At 46.7% G+C, this 20,412-nt stretch overlaps 1 protein-coding gene and 1 long non-coding RNA gene across 2 annotated transcripts in view; one reads left to right on the top strand and one right to left on the bottom strand.

The window, feature by feature from the left end:
• PGBD5 (piggyBac transposable element derived 5) overlaps nucleotides 1-8,583 on the top strand; it is a 73,812-nt gene extending 65,229 nt beyond the window's left edge. Inside the window, exon 7 of the mRNA XM_055714493.1 lies at nucleotides 542-8,583. Within this exon, the coding sequence (XP_055570468.1) occupies nucleotides 542-737 (196 nt within the window). The 3' untranslated portion in view covers nucleotides 738-8,583. The remainder of the gene's footprint in view (nucleotides 1-541) is intronic.
• LOC114015198 (uncharacterized) lies at nucleotides 8,201-12,314 on the bottom strand. The gene is made up of 3 exons (XR_003558986.2): nucleotides 10,632-12,314; nucleotides 9,287-9,390; nucleotides 8,201-9,135 (listed from the first exon to the last, which is right to left on the bottom strand). It is a non-coding gene; the product is annotated as an uncharacterized LOC114015198 (long non-coding RNA).
• Between the last annotated feature and the right edge of the window lie 8,098 nt (nucleotides 12,315-20,412).

A 20,412-nucleotide genomic window follows, 5' to 3' on the forward strand; every position in this document is an offset into this window, starting at 1 on the left:
ACATACCAGCACTGCATGCTCCGGCTCTACCCCCACATCCTCCCACCTACTGTTGACAGCAGCAGCAATCACTCTTTGCTAGCAATAGAGATAAACAAGAGGAGAAGCACCAGTAGTCTTCCCTACACTGTAATGTAATGTGCCTGAGGCTTTTTTTCTTCTTAGTATCAAATTAAAGGGATTCAGACCCACAGCTCCCATCACATGGGTGTTTGTCACGGTAAGGTCGAGGAGTCCGTATCTGTACTTTTGCTTACACGGAGTGGTGCAGAGGTGAGTGTTGCTGAGGTTTGGCTTCTGAGAGCGAGGAAGTCTGTTTGTTTAAAGACCACTAGATATTTCCAAAATTGTGCAACTTAACTGTAAATGACTGTCAAATACATTGTACAAAATTTCTTTAGATGATACTTGCACTAGGTGTTAAGTCCTGGGCCTGGTTCCCCTTTGGGACTGCAGAGTTGTGGGGGTTATTTCTTGCATCCCAGCTGCAAGTGTTTGGCTGAACGGTGTTTTTCCCTCCCCTTCTCTCTTGGCTTTTTAGGTATTTCATTTCCCACAAACCAAACAAGACCTGGCAACAAGTATTCTGGTTTGCCATCAGCATCGCTATAAACAATGCCTACATCCTCTACAAAATGTCGGAGGCCTACCATGTGTCAAGGTATAGCCGCGCACAGTTTGGTGAGAGACTTGTAAAGGAGCTTCTGGGCTTGGAAGACACCTCACCGTCCCATTGATGCATTGTTCTTGGTGGCACAGGCAGGGGGTGGAGGGTAAGCAGAAGAAGATACCACACCTGGAACGGCAAAGCAAGGAACTTGTGACACCACCAGTGCTGTCATCCAAAAATGCCAAGGGATGCCACTAGAGAGGTGGAAACTTTGTTCCTAGTAGCAGCTGGATGTAAACATGTCCCGCAGAAAGTGCCACTGGAAAAGCTGAAACAAAATTGCGTATGTGAATGCCCTGTGGGAATCTGTACACCAGAAACAGACTTATATTAGTCGTCATCTCCGTACTATTTGTTGAACAGGGTCATCTTGTAAAGTTCCTCTTGGGCTAAGAGCTTGTCATAAGCTGACACAGCTCAGCAGTCCTAGGCGGGTATTACAGAAAACTCTGTACCTTACTTGGAGTTACTCAATTCTGGGACAAGCAACGTGAGTCTGCACCATGGGCTGTGGCTGGGAGTGCCTGCCATCCTGTACGGCATCGCTGCTGTCCTCCCGGTGTGCTAAATGAAGCAGTTCAGATACACAAACACTGAAGCAAATGTATTGACAAACAAAACCTTCACAGGCACGCAGCCAGGGATCGAGGACCAGTTCAGACTTTTTCTTTCTGTCCTTTTTTTTTTTCTTTTTCTTTCTTTGTTTTTATTAATGTAAGGCAATTTGATTTCAGTTAGTACACAGCAAAATTAGGAGAAACCAAATATGCTAGTGAATTTAAAATGGAAATACATTACATTGATTTTCTTTTTTAACGAGGATGAAACATTTTATACACAAACAAACAGTGAGTAATACTGTGAGTATTAACAGTGAGTAAACCAGTAAGTATACTGCCTCACATCTTAACTGCCACGGTTGGTGTATAGGTGAGAAGTCAGAATATAACAATTCTAGTTTTTTCTTGATTTCAACTGTATCTTAAATGTTGCTTAAAAATCTAGTGTAATGGACTGTTAAGTTTTTAGGAACAACAGTATCTTTCTTTTCTTTTTGTAACTGTCAAGACTTTTTTGGCACACGGTTGGCAGGAAAAAAATAAGTCACTAATAGCAGTGTGTTTCCCATTATCACTGCAGGGTGTTCGGTAGGAATTCTTCTTGTTGGAATTCAGGGCTTGTCACAGTAGTTGTAGTTAAGCAGATTACATGTTTAGCAAAATAACATAGCGTTGTGTTTTACAAAAGGAAAGAAGTCCAGTTGCAACCAGACCTTAAACCTCACTAAAATAGAGCAAGCCCAAAGCGTTCTGTTCTGAGTAACACTGTAGAGGACAAGCATTGTCATGAATTGGTGTCCAAGGCTGAAATGCCACATTTTGGTGCTCGTGGAATCTGAAGGCTGCTGAAGCTTTGGAAAACAGTGCTGAGAGAGAGAGGAGTCTGATTGAAATGGGAAGAATTGATGCTGAGGTGAAATACTGCCCTGTCCTCTACACATTATTGATTTCAGCCCACAACTCAATCAGCAAAAAACTCTGTATTCTAAAGGTTAGCAGTGATGGACACAAAGAGAATTGCATTAACTTACAGGGCAGAAACATGTTGCTCAGAGGACCAGCTGGTTTTAGGTCCCCGAGCCTGAAAACTTTTACCAAAGAGTGACTTGGGTTGATTCAAGAGGGATGGAGTGAGTGGGTGAGTTACTTCTTTATCAGTGTAAACTTCACCAGGTTCTGGTGTATCTATCTGGCGAGAGACGGTAGAAGGGTAGGTAGCTAACATGAATTTGAGGACTCCCCAAGTTTCATCATTATGTGATGTGCAAACGCATAGCATGTAAATTGTAACAGAAGAAGGATCCAGCAGGGGTTAGTAAATTACTGACTAGCCCAAGGAGCATCCTCGCACTGACATCTTTCTATTTCCACCAAAGTCTTATTTTTTTGGAGTAGACTTAGAGGCAGATCTCACCTGGTTGCAGGGAGAGCAAGGGGTGGTGACCTCCATGGTGGTTCTGCTTGCAATACAGCCTGGCTGCTGTCCCACCCGTCCTGCTCTGCCTGCCAGCTGCACGATGTACAGCAGTGGGCTTCCCAAGCATCCCTTGTCACTTCTCAGTCCACAAGGTCTCCACCCAGGAAATGTGGGAGAAAGGACAAAGCCTTGTGCACCGAGGCCTCCTAGCCTCAAAAGGAAGGGAGGAGGTTTGTGCCACTCCAGTCCTTGGCAATGCAAAGCTGTGTAGGAGCCCAAAAATGAGGTCAAAACTTCTTGGCCCTGCAGAGAACTGAGACCACCCCTCTTCAGATGGAGTGTGTGTGGTAGCTGGTTCTTGTTAGTCTTGTAAGTATTCAAAGGGGAGAGGAGCTAGTGTGAGTCAGGAAAAACAAATGCTCAGCAATATAAGCCCACAGTGTCCTTTTATTTGAGAATTCCACAGGGGTACCTAAAGGCAAATGGTGTTCTCGTTGCTCCCTGTCTCAGGCAATGCCAGCCTCTATTGCAACAGGAAGAGCAGCTACAAGTTCATGATGTCCTGTAAATTTATGCGGCAGTCAAAATTGAGGCAGCAAGGAAACGTCTAGGCTGGAACTTTGCTGATGGGACAGCTCGAATGAACAGTAGCTCCTGGGAGCCCGGGTTCCTGGCAGTCCCCTGCAATGTCAGAGCACTGGCAAGGTGCGCAGGCCCTGAGCAGAGACGGGGAGGTTTGCAGGACTGCCTGGGACTCACCTGGCACGTCTGAGGAGCAAGCACAGCGCTCTCCAGCTCTGTCAGAGCACCCTGAGATAGATCTGGAGCCCTTGGCCAATTGTTACGTTACTCTACGTATGCTTAAAGGCTTAGATCTAGGCCATCCCATACAGAAAATGCCTTTTCTTTTTTCAGGTGACAGTCCAAGAACTTGGAATGTTTAATTTTCCACTGATATATGCTGTTAATGATATAGATTACTTGAGCTAAAATGATGAGGTCCTAGCTTTTTGCCTCAGGGACTGGGTCCTGAGTAGTTTTCCCTAGAATTGGTGTTGATGGGGGATTACGCAGTGGCTGACTATTACAGGGAAGATGCTTTAGTCTCCTACTTGTAGAGGAGAAAAATGAAGAGAAAATTATAGCTTTGCAATTAATTTCATTTTCTTAGCCTTAACCATCCCTCATCATTTTGAACTGGTGCCCTAAACATGCACAAACATTCCATAAATAAGCAAAAATATTTATATATATTTATATGTACGAAATGCCTGAATTTTGGCTCTTGAAGCCAACAAGCAAAAGCCACCAAAGCATAGTCTATATCCACAGATGACTATTCCACCTCACCTTCTCCATTTATTGGCTGGGAGGGGATAGGGTTGGGGAAAGTTAAGATTTCTCCTTGTTGGAAAAGCATCTTGCACTTTCTCTATGTTAGTACAAATGAGGCAAAGTAACTAAGGAAGAAACTGAATCGTTTTTAAAAAGGCAAAAGTTTTTTAACTGCAGCTCAGCTTCTGTAGCGTTTCCTTTACTGCAGACTGGCTTACTCAGATTTGGTTCCCCACCTGCTTGTAACATTAAAACTTCTCCCTAGTTAAAGGGGGGGGAAAAAAGAGGGGGTTAATCTCAAAGTAGTGCAAGGATGCTAGTTTTAGTGTGCATGTGTGTGTTAATTGTGCAATGGCTTGTGAAATGATAGCAAGTTTGGGTTGTTTGGGGTGGGGTGTAGCCTTGAGACAATCTGGTAAGAGATCCTAAAGCTTAGCAGTAGCTAAGATGCAGTGGAAGTGCTCATGTCACAGAGGACCGTCTCTAAATTTTTCCAGGGATAAAAAAAGTTTGAAGCTGAAGTAGACAAGGGAGCAGCAGGGCACCTTTCTTTTCTGCTGAATTGAGTTTTCATTCACATGTACTTCTGAAAACTGAAAATTACTTACTTATGGTATGCAAACATTTTTTCAAAGAACTGAGACCATCAGTAAGACATATTGACCACCTTCTATGCACAATACTTCTTTCAAGAAATACCTGCTATGCCACAATCCTTTCTTGGAAAACACTTCCCAGTGTGTAATGTAACACTGACTGCGAAGTGGTTTCCACTGCTGTTATCTCCGTTGAAAAACGCTTCAAGGGCTTGCAGAAACTCTGCCACTTTTTTACTTCAGCCCGTTTGTGCACTTGATACTAGTGCGCAATGTAAAGGAATCTCATCTCCCTTTTCCATTTCTGTTCTCTAGCCCCAGCCCTTCTGCATTTACAAGGTGGTCCGGGAATCCCCACTTAGAGCAGTCTCAGTGTCCCTAATAGGTACAACTTTATTTTTTCTCTAGGAACTGTCTGAAGAAAACAATTTAGCTGCTTCCAGACTTACATTAAGGACGACAACTCAAAACAGCATTCCCATTCTTTACCTCCAGCTACACTTCTGTGGCTTTATTTTTATGTCTGTCTTTATTGGCTGAAGAGGTTTGTTTCCTTCTAACATTCATTTAGTAGTGTGTCTTGAGCTGGTGAATAGTGAAAGAGGCCTCCAGCATCTCCATTCTCAGTCTTACATGTCTTAGTTCCCTAGTCCTGGAACTGATTTTAGTAATGAGCAGGGAATTACGCTGCAGTGATAATTCTGCGCATCTGTGCTACCTTCCACACAAGGATTGCAAAGTGCTATAACAACCTCAGCACTCATGAGACATCATTAGCTTCTCAAACACGAGCTTACCCTTCCCTGATCAGACACTGAGGCACAGCACAGGTAAGGGGGTGATGAAACTATAGTGGAGTTCACACTCCTGCTGAGTAAAGTCCATGTTCTGCATTTTCAGTGACTTGGTTCTTGTTCAAATGCTCTTTTCCAAATTAGAAACAAGAGCATGTGGAACATCACTCAACCCTAAAGTAAGGACCGTGGGGCTTTGTCAGCACAGAGTCCTTACACCATATAGGCCAGTATGAGTCAAAACCAAGTTGGCACTGAAGGTAAGAGAGAACTGAACAAAACATAGCAGCCCAGCCTGCCTTGAGGAGCTTAGAGGAGATAAATGAAGAATCTGAAGCCCTGCTATAGTCCCGTAATCAATGTGAAATGCAGACAAACAGTTACTAAGACTGACTTGAGAAAAGTCACTGAGGTTTAAATGGAATATGAAGTCTTCCATCCATCTCTGTTGTGGAGTTTGCCTTGGCGCTTTCTTGTTGCTATGACTGATGTAAGATCAGTTGTTTGTAAAAAAAGAGCTCATCTCAATCTGGTTGAGAAAACCATTCACGTGTCAAAGGACTGTTAGCAACATTTTACAAAGGCGAGGAACTCCTGAGCTCAAAACATGTATATATTTGGCCTGTCATTAACTAGGATATCTTGCACAGATAGATCACGTCATTGTCTGCCCAAATGCAAGCCTGTCACCAGTGCTGCTTGACATATATTCCTTCTTGTAACTGTTCTTCCCTAACCTACCTTTGTTTCCAGAAGCATTATGAACTGGAACTGGAAAAGCCCCTGCGTCATCATCTCACTGCTGGGGAGCAGTTGAGAATGTCTGTGCTTTGTATAAAAAGATTCTCTTCCTCTTTTTTTTGAGAGACAGCTCTGTGTCTTCAGAAATCTAGCCCTGGAGAAGTTTCCTGCCCTACGCTTTCCTTTGCTTCCCTTGTTCCATGCATTTAGCGCACATCCAAATCATCCCACGGGTTCTTGATCAGTCTTGGAAGAGGTGACAACACAGAGTTGGCCTTTCAGCTTACCTTTATCCTATGATTTTGCTGGTCCTTTCTGCTATTTTGCAGCTCTCCAATGAAACAGGGTATTGTTTCTGAAGCCCATACTGATTGCAATCACTGTGAAGGTGTTGCCTGTTTGCCGCAGTAGTGCTGTCCTGTCAGGTTCGGAGGGACCCAAACCAGGGATCAGCATCACCACGCTCACTGTTCTGCTCCCATTGGAATGGCTGTGACATTCCTCAGCTCGAGCTTGCTGTCAAAGAGGGGCCTTTGACATGGTCTGGGGAGTTCTTTGGTGTGTTTGGGGGATTATTTTTGTTTGTTTGTTTGTTTTTGAACTCTTCCACACTGATGGGTCTGGTGAACAGGTGTTAGGTATCACAAAAAGGCCTTAAGTGGTGAATCCCTTTTGTATCGCTCTTCTGAAGTAATAATTGCTTGCATTAGATGTCAAGGTGGTCCACATGATGTGTAGTGCAAAAATCTTACCCATGAAAACATCACTCTGCAAAAGTGCTCGTTTGATTTAACTGCAACATCCCTCGAATGCATGGGGGACCTGGATGGAGAACCTAGTGGGAAAGGACTGTAATGCCATGTTTTAGGCCCGATTGGGTAAACAAAGAGGGGAGAGACGAGGGCAATTTGGGATCCAGGCTCTTTGGGTCAAGCTAGTCTTGTATGTTTTGCTAGGGAAGGGAAAATGCCAGGCCCATACAGTTTGCTCCCAGCCCTGGCGACTCAATCTCTAAAATAAAGCAGCTGGCAAATGCTTTCACTCTTCAAGTATTCACAGTGAGATTTGGATTTCAAAGAGAGCATTTTGTCCCAGTTTCACTAGTTACCAAAAAAACCCCCACCATTTTTGCACCAAAAAGCAAGGCCAAATACACTAGGTTCATCTGTCCAGAACCCCAACCCACTTGGTGTCAAACTGACTTTGTGGTCTTGTTCTCCGGTTAATCTGTGTATGCAAAACATGAGTGCTGAACGACTCGCACCTCTCTATGAAACAGTTACTCATTTGATGGAAAAAAAATTGCAGGTCTCTTGGACTTACTTTTGCCACCGGGATTTTTGTAATAGTTATAAGCCAAATTTTTGCCTGGCATTTCAGTACTGAAATTAAAAATAACTTGACCCCCGCGGTCTGGGGTGAGATTAGAGATAGCAAAACTCACGTTTATGCCAGAGATTAATCTGATCCGTGTAGGTGAGGCTAATCGGCTCAGTCTGACACAAGGAGGAGTTTAAGGAGAACAGCAGGTTTGAGGAGGCAGAGGGGAGCTCAGAGGTTGGGCATGCAGAGGGAGAGGAGCCAGGTGCTCCCTTCCAACTTTCATCTTTCCAGCATGTGGACACCCCCATCCCCTGATGCCTTTGTATTAAAAAGGCTGACGTTTAATACAACCAGTCCACATAGCTGCTTTAGCAACATAACCCCTGCTTTAGCTGCATGGCTGGCCTCACTCCATGCCTTTCCTTATGCTCTACGCGTTCAGTAGTCGCCAACCTTGGAGTCAAAGCACTGCTGCCTGTCCGCACGGTGGGGGAGCGACAGTCAGGGGAAGCGCCACAGTAGAAACGGGAATTATGGGAATTCTCGAGAAGGAATCTCCCCCTCTACGTCTCATTTTCATTTCAGTATGTGCAACATGCATTCCATCAAATGCAGTGACGGTTCCAAACACGAAGATGGGCTTTAGCTGGCTCAGTACTTTCAAGACGACTCCATCGGGCTGTGCTCACAGCATCAGCGACTGCAGTTCTGTTGCAAAGTTCCATATTCTTTAGAATTAAAAAAAAATTTCCATTGAAAGTGTAAATTCCAGAGGTAAAGCATACACTGCAATTGCTTTTTTTTTTTTTTTTTTAACTTCTCAGAGCAATTTTGTAACAGCCAAGTCTTTCAAGAAACGCAGGTGTGTGACCCTCTTTGTGGCAAGAGATACACAACTGTGTTTCTGCATGGGACAGGGAACTACTTTTGTGACACCGGTTTTGTTCTACACAAAGGCACGCTTGCAATAAATTTTTACAAGTTTTGTACACCATGAGCTAAATTCTGAGTTCCAAAAAATGTGAAGTGTGGCAACAATAACAAAATGGATTTATAGTATCACTCTGATATCTTGTCATGTGATTTTATTTCTTCAACAAAGTTTGTTTACAATCAACAACTTTGAAATACAGTCAGATATATTACCGATTGCTTTTCTGTCTCGTTCTTTTCTGGAATAAGCGGGGAAGATGTTTGGTAGTCCCCTGGGTGTGTAGCTGAAAGGATATGGAGGAAATACTGCTAGAGAAATTACAGGTGCTCACTGTAATACCATTAGAGGCAAAAGCCTGACATCTTAATCTAGCCATTGAGCACAAAGGCATTTTCTTTAGGAAGAACTGAGTTTATAAAAAGCGTTTCAACATGGTCAACACAGTTATAGGAAGGGGGACTGCTCCCCTCCCTTGCCCTCCCAACACCCAAAGTGATGCTTCCCAGCCACCTCAGGGCAGTGTGGGGTGGACACAGGCAGCTGCAAAGGGTACCAGCCCTGTGTCCTTAATGCTCTGACCCTTCCTGGCAAGGTTCGTCTGTACCACCAGCGGTACCCACCAAACCCGTGCCCTGCGCGCCAAGTAAACAGCATTTGCAGGCAAAACCAGACATGCGTCATCTGTGGGCAACCGCTGTTTCGCAGCTCCGAGTCAACAACGACTACGACCTGGTTTAAACCTTGATCCACAAAGGGAGCAGAAACCTTGCAAAAGAACACGTAAGTGGGGTTACAGTGGGTCTTTGCCAACAACCACAATGAAGATGCTCCACACACCTTGCGGCCACAGGGCCACCTCCGAGGACCAGGCTGCAGAGCATCCTCCAGGTAGGTGCTCGTGTGGCTCAACACTGACCTCGTGCTGTGATCTGCCAAGTGGCTGCCGTGTCTAATGTGCTCAGGATCTTTCTTCACAGTAACTTGTGTTTTCCACAGGAAGAAATTGAGTTGGCATCTTAGCTGTCCAAAGAAAAAACATTCAGATTTTCAGGGAAAATCAAACATTAACAGAAGCAACCAGCGGTGAGCCCCTTGACCTATTTAATATCTCTATGGACCCAGTCTCTAAGGGGGTGACTTTTTCTTGGAGGGCAGGAGCCACTGGCATGTTTGACAAAGCCAAGCTCTCAAAAATCTTTTCAACATACAGGTGGCTGAATTGACAACCCTTAATGTGCTGGTCTGAAAGGCAGCCTGGACCTTTCACACAACTTGCTCCTCCAACAAACAGGTTCCTTTTCTCCCTTGCCTTGTATTTTTTGCACCACAATGGTCACTGCCGAGTAACTGGGGAGGAACCCACAGGTTTCTACTTTGAGACATCACGTGCAAGATGAAGGAATTAACTGCACCATGCGTGCCTGCAGCATGCAGTGGGGGCTGGAAACATGCAGGTGCATCATCAGCATGATGGATTGGCACAAACACAGCCCGACGGGTGGCAGGGCTCCCCGAGGTGCAAACAGCCATGCACAGCATGGCACCTGCACCCACAGGTGGTTCCGTACACCGCTCCATAGGCATGCAGCGGCAGGAGGGACCTAAGGAGACTGATGATGAGCCCTTGCAGTGAGACCAGCCACGCACCAGTCAGGATGCTCAGCTGTGTGATAAACCGAATGAGAATTTCTCTGAGTTCACTGTCACGGTCGGGGGGCCACCCCCAGCAGCACATCGCTTTGCTCTCTGCTCCCTGGACGTGCCACGAGCAGAGCTAATGCTGTGTGTAATCAGGCTGTATGATCAGAGTTGCGAGAAGCAATGTGATTCATCTTTAACACACTAATTGAATAAAACAAGGGATTTAATTTGTGAAATTATGAAATCCAGGATCTGATCAACACAGAGACATACACACACACGCATAACCTCAGCGCTGTCATTTAAAACAATGCCAGCCTTTCAGATCAGGCCAGGCCTGCAGTAACTCAATCTCCCATGAAATTATTCTCCAGAAAATTTGCAACTAATAATTCTAACAACGTAGTCTTTCTTAAGCAAGCCAAACTTAACGATCCGTTTTGCAGTGCTTTCTAATATCCTCTTCCACTTGCCCCTCCGTCCCCAGAGAGGAGCAGAGAGGAAAGTACCAGGTCAGAGATGCGGAGGAGGAGGAGGAGGAGGACACCCGCAGCCATCGCTAAGTCAAAGCACAGGCACTCTTAAAGCACCTTCATCCAAGACTCAAAAAAGTGCTTTACATGCAGTAACGAACGGCATCTCATTAGATCCCAGCAAAGCAAAGCCACCTCAACACTCTCCAGAAAGTCTCCCCACACTCCAGTTTCCTTAGATGACAGCACAGGTCAGATGCGCAGCCAGCCACTGTTCTGTCTGGGAACGAGAGTTTAGGAAAACAAAAGGCAGAAGCTGATGAGAACCGAGGAGCCAGAGACCTTCCCTCTTCTGCTGTTCCCACTTCCCCAGGCGAGGGCTTGGACCCGATTCCCCCCAGCAACACCTGCACCAGGGATACTAGCACAGGATTTGGGTACTTTATCAGCTTGATTTTTTTTTTGGTTTTTTTTTCAGAAGCTGTTTTCCATTACAGGTTTTGCCTGTGAACCTGCAGTCCTCCCCTCATCCAAGAAGCAAGAGCAGCAGCAAAGCAGGTTCTCAGGCTCACGGGGAATTCGCGATCCACAAACCTGGATGAGAATAACCTCCCCCAGCAGCCAGGCTCGCCCACCGCAGCGCAGCCCGGACCCCGCACTGGCCCGGGGGCAGCGGGTACCAACCACGACGTGACCATGACAAGATGCAACAAGCCAAAACATGCTCTTTCTTCTGTGACTCAGGGCTGGATTGCAATCTTAAAATAAGGGTTAGCTATCCCTTCTGCCAGATCCAGACACGCCAGGAACAAGGCGGGATTTAAGATCGCAGCACTGTCTCGTGCCCTTTGGGGAAAGAGCAAAGCAAACCACTTCAATCTCTCCTGGACAGACACAAAATTTAAAAACAAGCAGCCAGGTACAATGATGCCAAATAATAATCTACAAAAATGGAAGGTTGTGAGGGGAAGGGGGGGATGGGAGAGATTTCTTTAATTTGCTGTGAATAAGATTAGCATCTGCAGCCAGCCACACCAGAATGAATTGCAAATCACTCCCAGGAACCGGAAAAGTTCATTGCCTGTTAGTCTATCTGTATCCCAAAGCCTTTTAACATTTAAGCTAAAGACACATATATGAATTAATGTACATGTGTATCTCTTGAACATTTGAAAAATGAAAAAGCTGGTCTCCAAATATAAGCAACTCTATCTCCACCCAGCCACAGCAGAAAGTCCCCATACAACACTCACAAAGAAAAAAAATGTAATTCAGTACCTGTCAGCTTTCCTGCAGTTCGTGTATCCTGTCCTTCTTCTTGTCGTCTCTCCAATTCATCTTTTTTTCAGTCCTCCCCATTACTGTCCCCAATAACCCACGACCACCTGGTACAGAGCTGCTTCTGTTTGTGTTCAGATAATCACTCTTTTTTTTTTGTTCCCATCCCACGATTAATACAGAGCGAGTAGAGCACTCCTCTGTTCAGAAAAACTCTGCCACTGCGGAGTTCCACCGTTTCTATCTTTTCAGACACCAGACAACATCAAGTATTCACTAACGTGAGCACAGCTGATGGCCCGTGCAGCCTGCAGCCAGGCCGAGCAATGGGTGCTGTTACATCCTGCAGGTAAGGTTTGGGGAGATACCAGCACTCTTCATGTAAGAAAAAATTGTCACTGCAGCCAGGAGCTTGGGGTGTGTGACCCCAGACTAGAGGAGCTCTGATGTGTCTGAAAGGTACTTCAGTAAGACTCAGACCAGCTGCTGAGCATCTGTATTCCTTACAGGGGTCTTAGCCAATGCAATAAACAGACATTAGATGGTTTTAAACAAATCATCCATAGTCAACAGCACCCTTGCTGGGGATGACAGCAGCCAATTTCAAGGCTTGTGCGCTACAGTGATTTCAGAAGCTGCTTTTACATTGCATAAAATATATCTGCCTTCTGCCTGGCCTGGGGCGGGTGCACACACCCCAAGTGCAGGCACTCGAGTGGATTCCGTGGGTGCCAGTAACAGCTTTCTGTTGCTCACGCAATAAGCAAAAGAGGTTCCTGAGCTTTTGTCCCCACAGGCCACCACAAACAATTTGTTTCCTAGGATTTTTCTAGTAACATCACCAAATTTCAGCGGAAACATGTACAGAGGCAGGGTGGATCAGCAGACCGGTTGTAAATCACACCTCATGAGCAGCTTGCAAGGCACTGGGATGAACGTTTCTCCCATTACTTCCCAGAAGAGCAGCCTGCAGGCGTGATGGCCGGGCACCCTCTGAGCCAGGGGGACCAGGTACCTGACAAAACCGGGCTGCAAGGAGCTTCCCGCTGCAGCCTGACTCAGTGGCGCTGGAAATCCCGTCCCCATGCCGTGTAGGTGAGCACCCAACCTCACGCCTGTGCGTCAGGTTTAACCACCAGCTACACCAGTCCCTGCTCCCCCTCCACGTGCTCGCCCTACCTGCTGTCTCCCTGCTCGCCACCGGCTCTGCTTTCACAATCGCTTTGACGCTACCCAAAAGGGATAAAACTAGAACAGAAAGAGAGAAGGAAAGGTTTGCCTCTTACTGTTTCTTTCGGAGCAACGGAGAGTTATTTATAACACGGTTAGGTTCCTCGTTGCACGGCAGCAGCGCCCTTTCCCAGCGGACAGAGCCTCGCAGCAGCCTGCAGGATTTTTTTGCCTGAGGTAGCTTAACCCAGTTTCTCATGTGGTTAATGAAGATCAGCACTGGATGATGAGACTTGCTGTTGCTGCTCTTCTTCGGGACTCTACGCAAAGGCTGAAGCACCCGCTAACGCATGAGCAGCTCTCTCTTCTCAAGACAGATTTACTTTAAAATGGGTGGCTGCCAAGTTATCTTCCCCTGTCGAAAACACAGCGTAACACCTCAGCTGGAGCCTGGGGGATTTACAGTCCACTTCAAAAGTTGCTGTTCCCTCCTGCCAGCACCTCAGGGCTGTGTGACAGAGGTGCCCAGCACCCGGCACACCCCTCCCTAGGCAGGGGACCTAAATCCTGCATCGCCCATCGATGCTGCAGGGCAGTGAAGGGGGTTGTGTGCTGCCTCCCACCCCTCCCCCACTGTTAGATGCTCTGGGATGCTTTCACCCCTGGCAGGTGCCACAGGACAACCTGGGGGCATCCTCTCAGTCTGGACCAACACAACCGCCCCATAGTCCTCAGGGCTGAGAAGTGTCCCCCGCAGAGGGACAGCCTTCAGAGGTACCGGGGCCAGCATCACCCAGGCCAGCCCTTATCCACACGGGTGCAGGTCAGCACAGCACGGCACGCATCCAGCAGGAGCAACTCTGGCCGAACAGCACTTGGGCGTCCCAAAAAAGTGGCAAGAACAGCAGATTTGTAGGTCTCTGAGCTGTTCAGAGCGGTGGAGAGAAAACAGAGCAGGAGGATTTTAGGAAAGGTGATAAAGGGTCACTATCATGGGTTGTTCTGGACCTTTGGCACCTTCACACAGGCCTTTGAGTTTCAGCAGGTGCTCCCTGGGTGGACCCCGGCTTCCTGAGTAGAGCTATGGCCACCAAAGAGCTTCGTTGCAATTTTGCAGCAGCGGTTGGAAAAAGGCGCGGGATTTGTGCTTGGCATGACTGCCAAAAGTTAATTAAAACAACAGAAACAAACTCAAGAGAGGGCTCTGCATATGACAGGGTTCATCAGGCAAATCAGGTAGAGCTTGTGCTTATCACACGTACCAGACCAACTCCCCGCAGCGAGCTTTCTCTGCCTTCCCACCTCCCCAGGGCTAATTTAAGAGCTGTTCTTCGCAGCCCATAATAACAGTGAGGGGAAAAAAAAAATCAAATTCTCTTCTGCTAAAAGGAGGAAACTGGAACACGGGCACCAGCAGGAAAGTTGTGTTCCAGGGCAGCCAGCTGAAGAGAACAGAGCTGCCAGTGGGATGCAGGGGCTCAAGCCCTCCCCACAACAGATGCCGGGCTCAGCCGCTGGGAAAGGGAAGGCTGCGTCCCACAGGTAAAGAAGCAGGGGCTGCCATGTATAGGGGAACACAGAAACAGCCATACTGTACAGAGCAGCAGACAATCGTTCTCTCTGCGGATACTTTACGCTCAGACAGCCCCTTTTGTACACACACCCCCCCCCCCAGTTTTTTCCTGTGAGGGGCAAGAGTGGTAAGCCCCTTGCCCTGAAAGGCAGTCCCTGCTGAAACAGAAAACACCATCTCACTAACAGAGCTCTTCCCACACAACAACCCCACCTCAACAAAATGCTTAAAACATGTTTGTGGCTACTCTTGCTCCAGCCTTTGCAGGTGCAAGGAATGAGGCTGACGTGGCTGCCACCTCCAGCACAAATATTCAGGCACAGCCAGCATGGAGTGAGCAGGCTCGAATGTCACGTTCAGCTTTTCCTTTCAATGGTAAAGTGAATGTTTGGGGGTTGGGGTTTTTTTTGGTTGGTTGGTTTGGTGTTTGGGTTTTTTTGTTGTTTGGTTGGTTGGGTTGGGTTTGGGTTTTTTGTGTGGTTTGGGGTAGGGGGTGAGGTTTTTGTTTGTTCTTTTTTTCCTCAGTCTTTTCGGAAAGTCACTCCCAGATCCTTGCTTCAAGAGCATCGCTCACTCCTGCCAGGTTCCATTCTGCTCCACACGGGCTGGACGTGTCTTCAGCCTCATTGCCAGAAGTTGTTTTCATCCATATGAAATGGATCTCAAAAGTATCGTACTGGTGCTAAGAAAAACAGGGGGGCTGGTTCCCACCAATGGATCCCACAGCACGGGAGTTCCCAGCTGCAAAAGCCACTTGGCCTTTTTGTCATCATTTCTCAAGCAACGGAGCCCAGGGTGCCCCGTCTTGGACCAGGACCCCCATCGTGCCAACTGAGGATATTCAGAAGCTCACACAAGCCCTTCTCCAAGCACTGCTAATAAAGGTCCAAATTCAGATGCAGCACCAAGGACCTTGCATCCAGGCTAACTGAAAATCCTATGGCGCGTTTTCAGGAGTCTGTAAAAACTTCTTTTCTTCAGAAGCTTTCAAAGGCTGTCCTTGGGGACTGCGATAGAGAGACACCAGAATATCAGAGATGCCATCTTCTACCTAAGAGGCTATTGATAATGCTGATTCTTATGGGTTTATATCTGTAGCAGATTTGGATTTAAAGGAAATTCTTAAAAATGGCACGTAGACTTTGATCCCTGAAGGTGCTAGACTTCTGCTATTCACAATAAAGTAAAAAAAATAATTTCCCGATCTCTTCTCATTTTTTCATAAGTGAAAGTCTGAAATTTAAAACTTTGTGCAGCCGTTTGCCATTGTAATATCAAAATCAACCAAAAACCTTTTTGCATGTTATGCAAGAGGTTAAGGAGGCCACTTTGTAAGTAAGCTGTAGCAAAAAGAACAGGTAGTTTGAAATGACAGCTGGAGATGGGATTCTCCACCTAGCATATTAAATATCAGCTGCCTGGTCATTGCTCCTGGGTGTGCTCAGTCGGCAGCGCCGCCTCGCGCACTCCTGGCGATGCCGGGGTGCTCACCCAGCCTGCTGCTCTCCGAGATGCTCTGTGCATCGCACGCTTGTCCGGCCTCAGGTATCAGCTACCAGGGGCACTTCAGCTGGAAACTGTTAGCCAACATGGACCAAGGGACAAGATAACCCGGTAGCCAAGTGCCTAAGAGACGATCAAAGGAATGAGATTAACACCGAGTAATATTTCCTCCACCTGCCCTCCAAGCTCCCCTCAATCTCTGACTTAGAGACTTCCTACATTTCACATGTTTTCACATTTTACAGCCCTTTTTTTCACTAAAAGGGATTTCACATCCATGGAGTATTTTTTAACAGTGTTAAGTACTTTTGTCTTAAACTTGGTACCTGAAAACCTCCTTTTTTGCCTTCTCACTCGTTGTTTGTGAAGAACAACCAAGAGTTAACTCCCTATCCATATTCTCCTTACTGTTCATGATTTAACCTCTTCTTGTACCGTCACTGTGCCTTTCCAGCTCAAAGCAGATGGAGCAAGACAATTCCTACTCCTTGCTGATAAAGGACTTCAAATTACAGGGGAAGAAAGTGGGCCACAGCATGTGCTCCATGCTGCTCAGCTTGTAGTTGAGTTATGTCTGCTTCCCTTACTCCACTTTCCCTGTGTGTCTCAAGACTTTCCAGCATGCTGCGTGAACACTCTGATCTATTCCAGCATATAACCCTGTCCTGAGAAATCAGAACCACAGCAGGTCAGGGATCCCATGTGGACAACCAATTTTTGGGGTGTTCCCTGAGCAAATCAACAGACCGTCAAGCGTATCAGTTCAGATCAGCAGCCTGCACCGCCCGTGGACGTGTGGCAACGTTTTGTTTATTGTTTTCATAAAAAAACCCCAAATCCTGTCTTATAACCTGCAAGTGACATATCAAATAATCAAACCCATTGATTTATCTCGGTATGCTGGGTTTGCTGGATGCCAGGGAGGATGCACCACCCCTCGGAGCACTGCCTAAGAGCTGGCTGGCTGTATTACTGTCCTGGTTTAACCCCGGCCGGGGGCCCAGCCCCACGCAGCCACTCGCTCACTCCCCCTCACCCAGAGGGATGGGGAGAAGAATCAGAAAAGAATGTGAAACTCAAGGGGGAGATCAGAACAATTTAATAGGTAAAGCAAAACCCACACACGCAAGCAAAGCAAAGCAAGGGATTCATTCACCACTTCCCATGGGCAGGCTGGTGCTTGGCCATCCCCGGGGAAGCCGGGCTCCATCACGCATAACGCTTACTCATAAAGACGAACACCATAATGCCAAATGTCCCCCCTTTGTTCTTCTTCCCCCAGCTTATATACTCAGCATGACGTCCCATGGTATGGAATACCTCTTTGGCTAGCTTGGGTCACCTGTCCTGGCTGTGTCCCTTCCCCATTTCAAGTGCCCCTCCAGCCCTCTCCCTGGCAGGGCCCAGGAAACCCAGAAGTCCTTGATTTAGCATCAACATCACCCAGCAACAGCTAAAAACATCAGCATCCTGTCAACATTGTTCTCACATCAGAGCCAAAACACAGCACTGCACCAACTGCTAAGAAGAAAATTAACTCCATCCCAGCTGAAACCAGGACAAATACAAAGCCCAAAGTACGACGTGAACGGTAAGCGCCAGTGGGAATCTTACACCAGGAACAGCCCTAAGGGCCCCATCCATTGTTTCACTGGAGTTGGGAAGAGGACCTTCACCCCTCACCATCCCTCTGCCTGGAGAGCTGCTCACAGAGCGGCTGGAGCAAAGGGTGGTCTGAGAAAAAATCCTGCTTCTCAGCCAGGTTAAGAGGCACAGTCCGTAAGGGCAAAAGTTGAGACGACAGAATCTCTGTATCGGCAGCTCTGATATGAAGAAGCATGTTTTGAGGAACGAAACTTAACAGAGCCAACGGCTGGGAGTCGGAGCTGGACATTCAGCCTGGAACCACTTAATAAAACGAAAGCTTACATTGGAATAGCTGACACGAAGAGGATTAGATCAGCTGAAGATTTCCAAATTCTCAAACTCATACGTTTCCCGAGATGTTTAACTGCCTAAATTTTACTTTTAAAAACACTGTCCTAAACGCTTCTGCACATTGTATCCAGTCTGAACGCTCTCGTCAGAGGTCACATCCAGACAGAAAGCTGAGGGCTTGGCCCAGGCAGCGCTGGTGAAGATGTTGCAGCTTGTGCTGTGAGCACAGGACAGCCAGATCCTGTTTTACCTGAAACTATGAATTTACTGACTTCAACGTACATTCTAAGCTGCAGCTCTGCAGCTGCTTCTCCACTGTCCTCTCACTCGGTGCCTCTTTCTCTTCGATTTCACTTTTTTTTTGCCCCCCCCTTCCATCTTTTCTACCTAGACATCAAGATATGAGTAAGTGTGCCATCTTCTTTTGTAGCTCCTACCATGACAGAAGCCCTGACCCTCACCAGCGACCTGAAGATGCCACCCTCTCTCAAATAACTTGTTCAACAAGGAAAGTAAAAGCAAAGGCTTCGTATGTGCCTGGAACCAGCCGGCAGAGCCCAACATCAGCACCGTCTGCACCGCACCAAGCACAGCCTGCGCGCGAGCTGGAGCGCTTTCCTTCCCAAGGTTGTCTAAACCGAAGCGTTACGTCCCTTCCAAGTAGGAAGGTCCCCATCAAACATTAGCTTGATATTGAAACCAAGATCTTGATGCAGCTTCAAAATTTTTTCTGTCTCACTCCTCCTTCCTCCTCTTTTGCCACTACAGGTGTTGCTGGCTTGAGACTCAGATAGCAGGAAGGCTGTTTTGGTATAATAATAATTACTTTTATTTTTACTACAGGAAACTGGAAAAGCAGAACAGAACACCCCTCAGCTCAGGCTCTCTCATGAAAACAAGGTTTGATTTTACAGTCTAGTTAAGCCAAGCTTGAACGGCTTTTGGCTACCGAAAACAACTTTTTCCATATTTTTTTTTTTTTTTTTCTCCCAGCCTTCCTTACGCCCCACACTGGCTCACCCCCAGGCATTCCTAATGCTCCTTTCAACGGCTGCTAGCTCACAGATCAGCCCAGGGCAGTGACAACACTACCCAAAGTCTCACGCCGAGGAGCAGAGAACAGCAATACCTTACGCAAGCACTGGGTCCCACCGCTCCCCAGGCGGGGCAAGCTGCTTTTGTGTTTCGCTGATGCTGGAAGGGTAGGGAAGTTCCACATCTTCCCCCCTCGCTTGCCCCTGGTTATGACCCCTTCGTGCCAACTCCAGCTCTCTAGAGCCTTCTGGAGGCCAACTCAACTCTCCCAAGATAGACAGAAAAAACTAAGAAAAACCAAGTTAACCTTGTTTTATTCACTTACTTGTCCCATGGAAGGGCACCACGGCTAGCACACAGGAGGGGAGGCAGGACCAGCATCCCTCTCCCCCTCAGCAGCAACCGGCTGGCTCAGCTGAGCATGGAGCTGCTACCTGGGAATCCACCTCACGCTCACTTCAAAACCAACTTGCTGGACAGGAGGAAAGGTGGCACCAAAGCCAAGAGAAAAGTGTTCTGCAGAAGCGGCGCTCACCACGCAACCAGCAGACAACTAACTTGGTGGTAATTTTCTAACCCTCTTTTTACCACGATGGCCAGGTCACCAGAAGGCGAGGGTTATTTGACACAAGTATGGCAGAAAACGTATCTATTTGCTACTTCCAGACCCTTTTTAATTAAAAAAAAAAAAAAAACCACCCACCAAACCCCCCCCCCCCCCAAAAAAATCTTTGATTAAAAACATCTGCTGCGTAGAAATAGAGACTTGAAATCCAACAGGTCGCTCTTCCTGCACACAGAGCAACAACACGCTGCTGTGCTGCAAGAAATCAAGTCAAATCAAAAGGGTATTTTGCACCCATTCAGACAGCCTCTTGGAGGGCTGTACAGAGAGAACATCTGTGGACCGACGTTATTCCCAGTTTTTAAGCCTGATTACTAGCAAATCTTAATATAGCTACTGGATGTGAAGTTGTAAATAAAGTGTGTGGTCTAACAAAAGATGGAACCCTGACATTTGTGCTCATTCTGCAATCACAGCTTATTATACTAGACTATTTTTTCAGCGGTTTCTGTTAATTTGAAATCATTCTGTACAGGAACAAGCCTCTTGCTAGAGTGTTCTATAACAAGTTATTGCTATGAAATCATTCATTGTATGTCAGGTGGAAGGAGGACCCAGGTGCTGGATGCATGCCTGCAACTGAGGACCACACAAATTTTATAGACCATCTATGTTTAATATGCATCTAAGTAAGGCAAAGTAGACACTGGTATTTGTATACAAAAATATAACATTTTGAAATAATTAAGGTTGTGCAGTAACACCCCAGACAGAAACTGGACAATGCTCCATAGGACCCATGTTAAACAAGACCCCAGCCCTTACCTCAAGCGGATCACAGCCTTTTAATCTCTCCTAATATTCAC

Source organism: Falco cherrug, chromosome 6 (assembly GCF_023634085.1).
Source record: "Falco cherrug isolate bFalChe1 chromosome 6, bFalChe1.pri, whole genome shotgun sequence".
Lineage (NCBI taxonomy): Eukaryota > Metazoa > Chordata > Aves > Falconiformes > Falconidae > Falco > Falco cherrug.